The sequence below is a fragment of the Meriones unguiculatus genome, chromosome 5 (genome assembly GCF_030254825.1).
Source record: "Meriones unguiculatus strain TT.TT164.6M chromosome 5, Bangor_MerUng_6.1, whole genome shotgun sequence".
Lineage (NCBI taxonomy): Eukaryota > Metazoa > Chordata > Mammalia > Rodentia > Muridae > Meriones > Meriones unguiculatus.
The window spans coordinates 14,251,441-14,264,800 of record NC_083353.1 but is presented as its reverse complement, the minus strand read 5'-3'; the positions used below and the strand labels follow the sequence as shown (position 1 = coordinate 14,264,800).

General features: G+C 45.2%; 1 protein-coding gene across 2 annotated transcripts in view; it reads right to left on the bottom strand.

The window, feature by feature from the left end:
* The window catches only part of Rmnd5a (required for meiotic nuclear division 5 homolog A), a 57,143-nt gene extending 46,010 nt beyond the window's left edge, over positions 1-11,133 (bottom strand). Inside the window, exon 1 of one of the 2 annotated variants that reach the window (XM_021658970.2) lies at positions 10,548-11,133. In XM_021658970.2, the coding sequence (XP_021514645.1) occupies positions 10,548-10,689 (142 nt within the window). In that variant the 5' untranslated portion in view covers positions 10,690-11,133. The remainder of the gene's footprint in view (positions 1-10,547) is intronic. The other variant, XM_060383551.1, reaches the window with a different exon arrangement.
* Positions 11,134-13,360: the final 2,227 nt, after the last annotated feature.

The following is a 13,360-nucleotide window of genomic DNA, read 5'->3' as shown; positions in this document are numbered from 1 at the left end:
CCCCAAATTCACATTCCTCCCGATTCTATCTCCAAGAACTAGGATTATAAAGTGTGCATCATAACACCTCTATGCTCAATAGTCCTTTAAAGAATGAATACAAAAATAATAAACGCTACATAAATCTCAATTTCAAGTCCAGCATGAGAAACTCTGTGTGGTATTACCAACATACTCTAACCTGCCAGCAGGTTCACAAACAGCAGTCTGCAGATCCCCTGGCCTCTTGTTCACTGTCTCCTACATAACAGCACTGTGGCCCACATTTTCCAAATGCCAACATAAGCCCAAAAATAATAGTAGAGTCTCCCTTTCCCAGTGAAATCACCAAGAAAACCCACAGAATCTTCACATGCATGCGTGCACACCCCTTCTTTCCTCCCTCTATCTCCTAGAACTATTAGCCTATGTGTGCACAGCAAGTCCTCCTCTCTCAAAACACCTGCTACCATCACGCAGTGGGAATGTCACTTTTGAGTTAGTGTCTTCATTTCTAAAATAAAAATATCCCAAGTTGTGTTAAAGAGAGTCACTCATCTCAGTTTCTGTTTATCGAAGTACATCCCAGGTTGGTGAAATAGCTCAGTTTGTAAAGTGCTTGTTGCCAAGCCTGATGATTTTGATCCCTGGAATTCACATAAAGGTGGGAAAGAAATGACTCCATAAAGTTGTCCTTACCTCAACACACACACGTACACACACACATGCACGGAATTAAAATTTCTTTTAAAAAGTACAACCTAATATCTGAAAATAGTATATATCTTAAAAAGATACCTCAGAAAGCTAACTATAAAATTTCTAGTTATAGCCTGGTTTTGATAAACTACCAATGCATTTTTAGTATTTTCTAGCATTTACTTGTTCTGTATTTCTCATTACTCATCACAAGCTAAGAAACCCATGTGGCCAACTGTGGTAATATTCGCTCACATTTTAACCCACCTAAGTTCAATCAAGTCAAAGATAATAAAATTGACAACTAAATTCCTCCCCAGTGTTTGAACTCTCAAGTTTGTCTGAGGTTTATTTTCCTATGCAGTGGGGTGAGGCTAGCAAAACCGCACAGAGCACGCACTGCTAACAAAATAAAGCGCTCTAGAAGCACGGCGCAGTGAGCGGCATCCAAATGCAGGAGGCTGAACATTTGCTCACCAGCTAACACAGTTCCAGTTAGGTCGATAAAGGCGTTACTGTCCCACAGAGCACAGGCGCCCAGGAGTCATATGAGACAGAGAACACAAAACCTGAGCGGCAAAAAACATACTGCTAATACCCGAGAAAATTATGACTCAGACTTTCAAAAAGTCTAAAATCTACCGCCTAAGACAAAAATATTTTGGTGAAAATAAACTGTAGATTTTCTAGAAATCACAGACCCTTATTTTTATATTTTTATGAATATGCTAGAGGCATACTATAGCTTATACATTTGAACTCTTCTAAGTTATTTGCACTTTAACAAAATGGACAGAGATCTTGACAGAATTAAATATAAAACAAATTAGGAAAAAATTATGATGCAGAGAAAGAAATTACATTTAGAAAACATAAACCTAACTACGCCTAAATGAAAACTCACACATAAATTTGCATTCCAGAATTCAGAAAAAAATAGTTTCTAAAAATTAGAACAAAACAAATTAAAAACTGCACAAGTAAGGAGTACTTGTCTAACATACACAGAGTCTTAGGTTCATGGGATGGGAGATGCATCCACTCATGGTCCTAGCATTGGAATGGAGGTTAGGTAGTGAAGGACAGTCATTAAGTTAAAGGTCATTCTAAACCACCTAGCAAGTTCCAGTCTAGTCTAGAACATGAGACTGTCTATGGATGGATGGATGGATGAACGTTTACAGTGTGAATTCAAACAAGTCAAAAGAATATTGGGTGTCATTCAGGAAACTAGAGGGGGTTGTTTTTATGGTATCCCACTCTTTTAGAATATTTTTTCTTTGAAACCTTGTGTTTTTGTTTTTTTGAGACAGGGTCTCACTATGTAGCTTTGGCTGGCCTAGAACTTACTATGTAAATAAGGGTGGCCTTGAACTCACCCTGGGTGAGTTTAGCTGGGGCTAAAGGTGTGTAACACAATTCCCAGGTTACAGTCTCAGTATTTAAAACTAAAATAAAACCAAAACAAAACCCCAAAAATGTCAAAAGCAAGGGGGAAAATGATGAAATTTAGGTTCAACTAACATTTGAGTGTCAAAGCCTTGGCCAGCAGTGTTCCCTCATCTTACTAGTTTCTAAAAAGATTAAGAACTTTCGGATGTGAACAAAAACAGAGGAAAGACATCAGGATTTATAACTGACTCCTAAAAAGTTACCTGTTGAAGTGAACATGGCCCTTCTTGCAAACTATTGATAGAAACTTGAAAAGCTAAGCCTGATGTTAAAAATAACAAGTGACCATTTCATAGCATTGGTAACCTAAATGTGGCAAGGAGAGCGTTCTTGAGAGCAACCTGAAGGCCTAGGCTACAGATGTTCAATAGTAGGTTTCCAGACCTAACCCAAAGGAAGGGGCAGACTCATTCATCTTTTTTTCTAGATTACACTGGAAACAAAACTTTTAGGGTTATACTCAAGATTAGCAAATCTGTAAGGAAAGCATTTTGGTGTTCAAGCCCTGCCTGACCTTTTAGAACAAGGCAGTGAATTCAGATAGGTATTCTGAGCCAGGGATGTTATTAAAGACCACAACATCAGATCCCAAGTCTAGTGTATTAAAACTAGGCAGGAAAAGTTAATGAAGTTTGTATTTAAAGGTTCAAATACAAGGTACAAACTCAACAGTGTTCTTGGAGCAGAGAACTGACCAAGACTTTCAAGGGTGGGTGTGGGAGACACGACATATGACAAGAACTACAGAGTAAAGGCATGCTGGCACATGTGCTTAAATGTCTTGTAGATGCTTCCTATTTTTTCTTTTTTTTTTTTGATGTTTCCTATTTTTTTTTCTTTTTTTTTGATGCTTCCTATTTTTAAAGACCCCAGTTTCAAGATACAGATACTTACTCTCTAAGTATCTCAAAAATCAATGATTAAACCCACTGAAACTTTTAGATCTGGATTTCATAATTAAAAAAAAAAATCAAGCTCAGGTTTCTCCTCCCACTCTTTCAAGCTTTTTCTTTTTTCTTGGTCCCATAATTATCTATTTCAGGTCCTGCTTAAAACTTTGGATTAACCTTTGATTTTTTTTTTTTCCAACCTTTCCCCCACTCTACCAGACGCCATCCCTGAACAAGTCCTGGCCACTCTCAGACACCCTCCTTCCATTTCCACCACTACTACCCAGAGACAGGCCCATGTCAGCACATCCAACCTCAAGCTGAGTACTATGGGCAGCCCCAACCACGACCCTGCCCCATCCTTACTGAAATGTCACCTAAAAACTCAATGTGTCTTTCCTGTTTCTCTCTTTCCCTGGTGTCCACAGCTTAATACAATGTCTCCAATTTAGTTTTAATGTTTTTCTCCATTGCTTCACCCATTCCCTTTTCTGCACCTTTGTTCTTAATCCCCTCGAGGTTCTCCATCTCATCTTCCCACTTGCCACATTTCCACGTGTTATTAAAAGAAAAGTAGGAAGAACCCTGTCCTAAACGACTCCTTTCTCTACCATTCATTAGCTCATGGTCTATATGGAGGGTCTTGAATTACAAAGCACTGTTTTTGTTAAGATTCATTCCAGTCTCATCTCCCTACCTACATACCACATTCACAGATACTTAGAAGACAAGCTATTTCTGTGTATTTCTGGGATACCCCCTGACCTGTGTTACTATCCAGAATTAAAAAGACACCTAAGAGATAAAATAATCTTAGAAATGGTTTTAATCTAAGTCAAGCATCAAAGTAAGTTAAACAAGTCCCTAAAGGTGCATGAACTGAAACCTACAGACAAGGTCATTTTAGCAGCTCAGTCCCCCGAATGCTATGAATGCATGTGACACAGGGCTAACACCGGGCAGTAAAGGATGGGGCGGTCACCAACACGTCTCAGGGAGCACCACAGCTGACTTAGTCCAGCTCTTCCATTTTCATCAATGCACGATACGGGCAATTTGCCTTTCCTGAGCTCTTCTTCCTGGCTACCTGTCTCCTGACCCAGGCAGGATGAACAGAGCTCAAGGTGACCAGGACCACAGACTCCACTCCAGTTACTGATTAAGAAGAAAGGACACAAAACAAGAAAGTAATACTGGGAAATTTTGCTGGCCATGTTCCTGTCTTTTGCGTGTGATCAGCCATCTTCAACTTTATGTGGGGAAAATGTATCTGAAAATTCAAATAATCATGGAAAGCATAAATAACAGATGACAAGACATCCTGATGGCATCTTTTGTGTCTTAGGAGCCAGCCTTGCTTAACTGGAGCCTATTTAGTCAGAGGTCAAAAAATTTCACTTTAAGGGTTCCCCAATAATAGGAACAGGGACCGTCCCTTACATGAACTCATAGGCTGGCTCTTTGATCACCTCCACCTGAGGGCAGAAGAGCCTTACTGGTCCACAGAGGAAGACAACGAAGCCAGTCCTGATGAGACCTGATAGACTAGAGTCAGATGGAAGGGAAGGAGAACCTCCCCTATCATTGGACTTGGGGAGGGGCATAGGAGAAGAGGGAAGTGGGATTGGGAGGGGTTGGGGAGGGTGCTACAGCTGGGATATAAAGTGAATAAACTGTAATTAATAAAAATAAAATAAAATTTTTAAAAAAGAAAATAATTTACTTTAAGATTGTTACGCTAATCCGAAACACATAAAATACTGGATAACACACAATTCTAAGTGACTAGCATTCCAAATAATGAAGAATTGTTTACTCCATAAGCCTAGACAGGAATGGCTAGCCAAAGTTAAATCCACTTCTAAGCCCAACTGGAAACACACTGACCTTTTGTTTTCCTACTTAAAATACAAGCAGCTTGTAAGCACATCTATTCTGCTTTTACTGTGCTTCAACAATGGCACAATTCTCCACCCAAACTTTTAATTATGACCCACTCACATGCTACTCTCCACACTACGTGTAAGAGCAGACCACACCACTCAATTCAAAGCTCAAAAGTCATTCTTCTCTCAAGAGTATCTTACTAATACTTAGCACAACTTCAACAAATGGAGTCTGGTTATAGGATCTACCAGGCCCTAACTGATTACTTTTACCTGTAATTTATACTTGACACAGGCAGGTCCGACTTAGCACATAACACTTCTACATACAAATACACATACTTTTCAGTATGTATTTACAATGTACACAAATCAGTTCCTAAAATGAAAGCTTATGCACATTCAATCTCCAACCCCTGGTTTCCATCTACTAATACAATAGTATATTAGACCTAAATAGTATACATTTAGACGATGGTGGTCTGAATGTGAGTTTAAAATGTCACATCCATAATTTTTTTCTATTCACTTGCCTAACTACACTCTCAAACTTAAAAAAACAAGGAAGAGCTTTGTCACCAGTGACAAAACTTTGACTCACTATTAATATTAACATCATATTGGAGTCATAGTTTAAGCTTTACAATTACAAGTATACACACTGACACTAGTTCTAAGATGCTACTATATGGGTCAGCAAGAAGGCTCAGCTAAAGGCTTGCTGCCAAACCTGATGACCTAAGTTGTACAAGTTGTCCTCTGTCACCTGTGTTCTGTGACATTCTCCCACACCTACACACACACCACACACCCCAAATAAATAAGTAAATGCGAAAAGTTGCATAAGATTCTTTTATGTGTTATCACTCCAAACACAATAGTGTCTTTAATCAACTCACAAAACATGATTATAGTAAGTGTAGCTACACAGCCAATGCTATTTTAAAAACTGACACATTACCCTACTGCCCCCATTCTCTGAAGTGCTGGGCAAGCAATCTACCACTGAGCCCCATTTTGGATTTTTTTTTAACTTTTCTGAAAACTAGCACCTTTGACTATCAGTTAGACAACAACAAGGTGCTGCAACAAGAACAGTGGGGAAGCGTGTTCCCAGGGAGCCTATTTTATTTTGGATTCAAACAATCTGCATCTATTATCTACTCAAACAAATAAAATTAAGATTAGAAAAAGCACGAGCAATCCTTTTAAGTGCTGGGATATATAACATAGCTCAGTGGTCAAGAGCCTGCCTAGCAGTCATAAGGTCCTGGCTTTGATTCTCAGTACAGCCAGATTCCTTTTGGTAATAGTATAAGAACAACCGAAAAATAATATGCCTCACCCTTAACTCTTCCAAGTATAATTTCCCCAAATATATTTTAGGCAATTGTGAAACTGTTACAAAATTGTTTCAGTCTTTTGTTTGTTTGTTTTGTTTTTTCGAGACAGAGTTTCTCTGTGTAACCTTGGCTGTCCTGAACTTTCTTTGTAGAGCAGGCTGGCCTGGAACTCACAGCTATCAGTCTGCCTCTGCCTCCTGAGGGCTCCACAGCAGTGTGCCACCCAGCCTGGCTGTCAGCCTCATTTTTGCTCTTCATTCCATCACAAAATGCTAACAACAACAAAAATGTAATTTCCACTAGGAAAATGGTAAAAAGGGTGGGGAGGAGAAGCAGAATTATCACAAGCCAGATCAGTAAAGGCAAGGTGTGCTTTTATTACCCCAGTCTATGACCTCACCAGCACCAGTGTCTGGAACGAAGGGTAAATCTACTTAAGTAAAGCCACAAGTCCATGTACAAACTGAGTAAAGCACCACCACATCAGCATCACCCATGGGCCTCCTGGAAAAGACCCCCAGCCAGCATCAACAGTGATATTATGCTGGGGCCAGTTTCTCCCTTCTGAGACAACTTCCACTGAAAGGTGGACACAGCTAAACCCAGGAGTGTGCACCTCTCCCTTCAGGTGAGGATTTGATGAACATGAACTTCAATCAAAAAAATTCAGGCTAAGCAGCAGAGCTCAATACAATTCTTGAACTTCTGACAAAGAAGGTTAAAAAGTGGTTTCACTGTCCCAGCCAAGCATACAGGTCCTTGTTTTCCATTTGCCATGAATAATCATGTCTATCCCTTTCACCTTGGGCACCCCACTGGGGCCCATCCTCCTGCCTTTGTGCCCTATCCAAGGCAACAAAGAGAAGCCTCTGGCATAGGCTTCATGAAAATGAATGGCCCAGTTCTGCCAGATTTCCCTAAGCTCTCTAGCCTCTACTGACCCTTCAAACTGCTATTACCCACCTTAGCTGCCCTAGATCCACCCAAACTCAAAGCCTGCATTTCCTTCTCACAATTCTACTCCAATATTATTCTTCTAGCAGTAGTGGGACATTAAAAAACAAAGAAAAGAATAACAATTGTTCCCACCCCTTTTCCAAGCTGATGAACTAAAGATGTGCCTATCCCAAAACAACCTTATTCTCCTTAAGTATATGCATTTAGAAAGTTACATTTTAAAAAGAGATAGTGGGCTGGAGAGATGGCTCAGAGGTTAAGGGTACTTGGCTGCTCTTCCAAAGGTCTTGAGTTCAATTCACGACCATCTATAATGCAATTTGGTGCCATCTTCTGGTGTGCAGGCATGTATGCAGGCAGAATACATACACCGTATACATAATGAATAAATCTAAAAGTAAATTTTTTAAAGAGATAGCTAACAGAAAAATTTTACATGAATCAATTTTTAGGTTGCAGAGCAGCAATTTAGAGCTCACAGCAGGACTAATTCCAGAGCAGTCCCCCAGGGTGGTATCTACCACCTGTCAAAGAGTTTACTAATTCCATTTAAGTACAACCAGTTTCCAACACAAATTTTCTAACCATATTCATTATAGTTGTCTGCTATCCCTTTTGCCTCAGACATGCCACTACAGACTCAAAGCAAACCTAAGAAATTATGTCTTTAAAGTTGGACTAATCTCCCAATACTGGTAAAAGATGCTTCTGAAACAGGAAGTCGCCTACCAATGATACAATGATCCAATCTGGCAGGTGTTTACAGTCCTCAAGGTTCTACTTTACTCGTGCTCTTCTCTCAGGAATATTACCTACCAGGCATAAGCTTGGAGCATGAGATCCAGAGAAGCCTGACAGAAGACCCCAATCGGAGCCTCTTGCAGATCACAATAGCCTTAAAAGAGGAAGGGAACCTGCTTTCAGGTGTAACTTTGAAAGGTGCATACTTAAAGATTCAATGTGTCCACTGCCCATCACCTGTATGAAACTTTAATTTAAAAACTAACTGCTTCAAGAAGCCCATAGCCAGCCACCCCTGTCCAGTGGTGCATGTCTGTAATACCAGCACTCAGGGGAGGCAGAGGCAGGCAGATCTCTGTGAGTTTGTGCCCAGCTTAGTCTACACAGCAAGTCCAGGACAGCCAAGGCTACACAGAGAAAACCCTGCAGGGGTCAGAGCCCATAACCAAATCCAAAGCATGTTTATCTTCACTCAAAAGAACACCAAAAGAAACAAAACAGACTACCTTAGAAACCGGACCTATTTGTATGTATTTCTTTCATGTTTTTAACTACCTTTCATTACTTAATCCTATTAACTTATTAAAGGAAATTAAGACATGCCATTGAGGACTGGCATTTGTTACACAGGAATGTAACAACAAAAGAGGCTGAAAGATCAACAGAACAAGCACAACTATGTGTTATAATAGCACTGTATACTGTGGCTGCTATCCCTCACACCATAGGTTTTGTGAAAAGTTCCCCTACCAAGCAAAGAGACCTAAAAAGTTGGCAATTTTTACAATCATTTTACCCATCTGGGACTGGCTATAATTTTCCCTAAAACAAACCTCAAAATCACATCTCTCTCCTATTATGTTCTCTCTTCTGGAAGGGACTCTGTTTTCCATCTTTTCTCTCTCAAATAACCCCTCAATCTTGGATCTGGTTTCCAAAAAGAAACAGTTCTTCCACCTTTCCAATTGTAGACCCTATATTCATTCTCTTTCCCTACTGCCGTCTTCCTTTTTGGTGAAAAGACAAAGATGTTCTCTGGAGAAAGATGGTGTCTTTAAGGACTTAATTAAAACCACCTTGGATTGATAGCCTCCCACTTCAGTATGCACTGTATTTTCCTTAGCCTGAAATAATCTGGTTTGTCCATGAAAGAGTCAGGTAGTGACTAAGAAATCCCTCTCTCTCTCTCTCTCTCTCTCTCTCTCTCTCTCTCTCTCTCTCCTTTCTGCTCTTTTCCCATCTGCTCTACCCTGACTGTATTTAGAGCCTAAGATCTTTATCTCAATCCCACGATCTTCTCCACTGTCCTCTTAAAAGCATCTGAAAACTGAGGTGGCGCACCGGTAATCCCAACACTAGAAAGATGAAAACAGGAGGACCATAAGTTCAAAGCTGGCCCAGGCCACACTGTGACACTCTACCTAAGAACACCAGAACACCACACACAATAGAAAACAACCAGTTTTAGTGTCAAATGTACTCCCAAGACATTTACTCTATCTTCATTAAACCCTTGAGCTTTATCAAAAATTCACCAGATTTCCTCATACCCCACCTTTTTCCGTGTGATCAACTGTATCACCACCACCAATTCAGTCCAATAATAGTTTCACATGCTGCCATCAACATGTTTTCCATATATTTATAGAAAAACGATTGCTACAGTTAAAACAGTCCCCCCCCCCGGTATTAATATTTCAACCATAATGGCTTCAGCTTAGCCCTTTCTCAGAGTTCCAAAGTGAAAACTGTCAGAAGTTGTCAGACTCCTTACCTACGGAGGAGCAGTCACCCTCAACTGAAACGTCTGGGAAAGGAAGGTGTAGAGGAGAGAGGCAGGGCTAACATCACCTCAATCTCACCTGCTACGTAGGCATTTCTCCCTCGACTAGCAAACATCCCTTTAATTTCTGTTCTCCCCAAACAAACAAGAGACCGGCCTCTTGAATGAATCACTATATTACCCCTCATTCAGAGAGACAGCATCGTGGCTCCAGAGGACCAGACCTTTAGTATTATTTTTAAAACACGAAATCCTTTCTCAAGTTAGCCCTGGCATCTAAAATCTAGGCACAACACTTTTTACGGAAAGCCCGTCTTCTGAAGGGATTATTAACAAGTATACACTGGACCAGGTAAGGCAAGTAACTAGCAACTCGACAACTGCTGCGCCGGTCTCCACAGAGTGCTGAACGGTTTCCCGGCCGGCTTCCTAGGTATCGGGAGTTCAGAAGAGCTGTCTGTCCGCCCCAGTCCAACTCTCAAGTTGCAGGGGGCGACTGATGCGGAAACTCATCACAGCTAAGAACATCCAACTCTCTAACCCCAGGGCCACCAGGAAAAACTCTCCTGGCAGCGAGGAGGCCTGGGACGGCGCTCTTCCCCGCCCGCACCACCTGCGGCCCGCAGGACCGCGCCAGCCCCCGGCCGGGCGTGAGCAGCCGGGCGCTCCCCGCCCCCAAGGCCACCGCGTTTCCGGGGGGGTCCGCGCGAAGGGGCACAGTCGCCGCGGCCTGGGGACCGGGAGGCGGCGGCGAGGCAGCGGGGCGGCGCGGGCGGACGCCGGCAGCGCCGGGCCCCGACCCCGCGGCCGGCCTCACCGTGGCTCTGCAGGATCTCGTGCTTGAGGCCGCCGGTGTAGTCGATGAGCTCCTCCAGGCCGCGCTCGCACAGCTGCCCGTAGCCCGAGAACTTGTGCAGCACCTTCTCCAGCTCGCGCTCCACCGTCACGCACTGATCCATGCCGGAGACCGCGGCGCCCGGCTCCCCGGCGCCCGGGGGTCCGCGGGGCTCCGGCCCGGGCCCCTCCGAGGCCGCGCGCTGCTCCTCGTCCCCCAAGGCGGCGGGCGGCGCGGGCGGCGAAGGCGAGGCGGGCGCGCTAGCCGCGGCGCCGGGGGAGCCCCGCGCGGCCCGTGCCCGCCCGCCCCATGGCGCCCCGGCCCCGCCGCTCGCGCGCGCTCGCCCGCCCTACCCGGCGCCGCGTCCCGCCCCGGGCCCCCCGGCTCGCCGCGTTCGGCCGCCCCCGGCGGCGCCGCCGATTGTTTTTGTTTTCACGGGAACCGGCCGATGACCTGGTTCTCCGGGCGGCACCAAGAGCCGCGGCCCGGGAGGGGGTCGAGCCTCCCTCACGAGCGGAGGAGGCGGCGCGGGCCGTACCACGCGCGGGCTGGGCGCGGGGTGGCCGGGGCGCCGCGGGCGGAGGCGGCGCCGGCGTTCGGAAGGTGTGGGCCGGACCCGAGGGAGGCGGCGAGGGAGCGGGGCGGCGCGGGCGGAGCGAGCGGCGCAATTGGCCCTCGCGGCTCGATTGGGAACTTTAGCGAGAGCGTCAACTACGCGGCCGGTAAACAAGAGGGTGGAAACCGTCCCCGGTCGCTCCGCCTCGAAGCGGAGGACTGACCAATGGACGCGGCCGCTAGGAGCGAGACGCGCATCTTCCAATCGCTGGCCGAGGCGTAAGGCTTCAGCCAATCGTGGGTGAGGGGCCAAACCAATGCGGTCGCTGTTGGAGGGGGGAGGCCTGCGGCGGGGAGCGCGGAGCTTCTCCTCCCGGGGAGCCGCCTGGGGAAACGAGACCGAAATCCACAGGGCTGTCTCCTTCGGGACTTCGCCTTATTGCAATATGTGTTATCTCCGAATGGCGTCTTGACCAAAGTTTCGGCCCAGAGGCCCGCCTCCCGGGACGGAAGGCAGTCCGGCCGCCTTGAGGCGGAGGGCCCGGGTGGGGTCGCTCCCCGGTGGAAGCTGGCGGCTCTTAGAGCGGCTCCTAACTCCTCCCGGCGCCCCTCGGCCTGCCAGTGGCCCTGCCTGTCGCCGTGTCCACGTGCCTGGCGTCTCGGCGGCGGCCGCGAACAGGCGTTGGCGAGCTGGGCGAGCTGGGCGACCTGGCCCTTGCTCTTTGCCCTGGTTTGCCGCGGGCTTCTGGCCTTGGCCTGTGTCCCCGGGAGCACAGGCTTCTGTCCACGAGCTCTTCAAGTCCCTGCCTCACGGCCTCTGCACTTGGCCATGGCTGGGCCTGGGAGAGGCCGCCCTCCTGGTTCTGAAGTTCCAGCTTGCTTGTTCATAGCATTCCCACCTCCACCATGATTGTGGCACCTCCGCCTTTCCGAATTTTCTCCATCAATCCGCTGTATCTTACGGCGTCATTTTTTTTTCCCCACATCACTTGCCAAAAGCCAAAATAACAATTGTTTGGAGTTTTGCTTGTACCACTTAAGTAAAACTGTGAACTTTGCTGTGGCCTGTTTGTTCCCTAGAACACTTCCAGCACCATAATGGACAATCTTTAGTTCCATTAGTTAAGGTGGTAATCTTTTTGAAGTTCAACTTCTGTTTTTATGATGTGGAAGCAAGTAAGGGAAAAAGCCTTCCCTGGATGGTTAGATTAATGGAATAATGTATATGATGGCCTGTAATGATAACTGGTGCTGGATATTTGGGAGCCTCAGCTGTTGGTATTTCAGGGCTTCTTCCTCATCTTGCCATTTGCTTTTATCCCTCTCGGCAAATGGCCCTGATTCCTGCTTCTTGAAGATAAAAACCGTTTAGCTCCAGCAACCTTGTCATTCTCCTCAAAAGTTTTTCTAGCTACCATCCTTCTTGTGAAAGTGCTCGGGCACCCAAAGGAAAAGAAGGCCTTCGTCCTTTCTAAAACAAGCCCAAGGATGCCTGGCATCGTCTTACTACTGCCTAGAGCGTCCTTGCCTCGCCGTACTTTAGTTCTTCCTGCTTTGGGACTGGACTGAACCCGACTTAGCCCTAAGAATGGACAACCTTCACTTGACTGCTCTGAAGCTGTTTCCCTCTGACTGTAGATTCCACAAAGCGCAGACAAATCTGCACTTGTTCCTCCCCTTTGTCCAAGATCAACTCCCCTTTGTCCAAGATCTCCTTGATAATTTCAGTCACCACCAGCCTCCCCTTTTTTTACACCCCCCCACCTTTTTTTTCTGGAGGTTGCTAGAAAAACTAAATGAGATAATTCATGCAAGCCCTTCAACACAATGCCTGGCGCTGGTAAGAGCTATTATTAGCCACCAATCAAAAATAACAATGACTCGCCATTAACAGCAGCTTCAAATCCAGTGAGCTGCCTGATGCCAGTGTAACCTGTCACAGCCCCAGCCTATTACCCAGCGCTGTCACAGTCAGTGTGAGCAGGGAACAGCTCATTTATGCTCCACCCCACACAGTTCACTTTTCCTGAGCATTCAGCTTTGTCTCTTCTAGAAACAGGACAAAAGGTATTTATTGATAATGCCTGCGCCTGTACACATACACAAAGTGCCAATCCCATGTAGCTACTTAAAATTGATGTGAGATCAAAAATTTAGTTTCTTAACTATATTAACCACATTTCCGACCCTTGGTAAGCCACCCGTGACTAATGGCTACTGTGCTAATGGTATGGAATGAA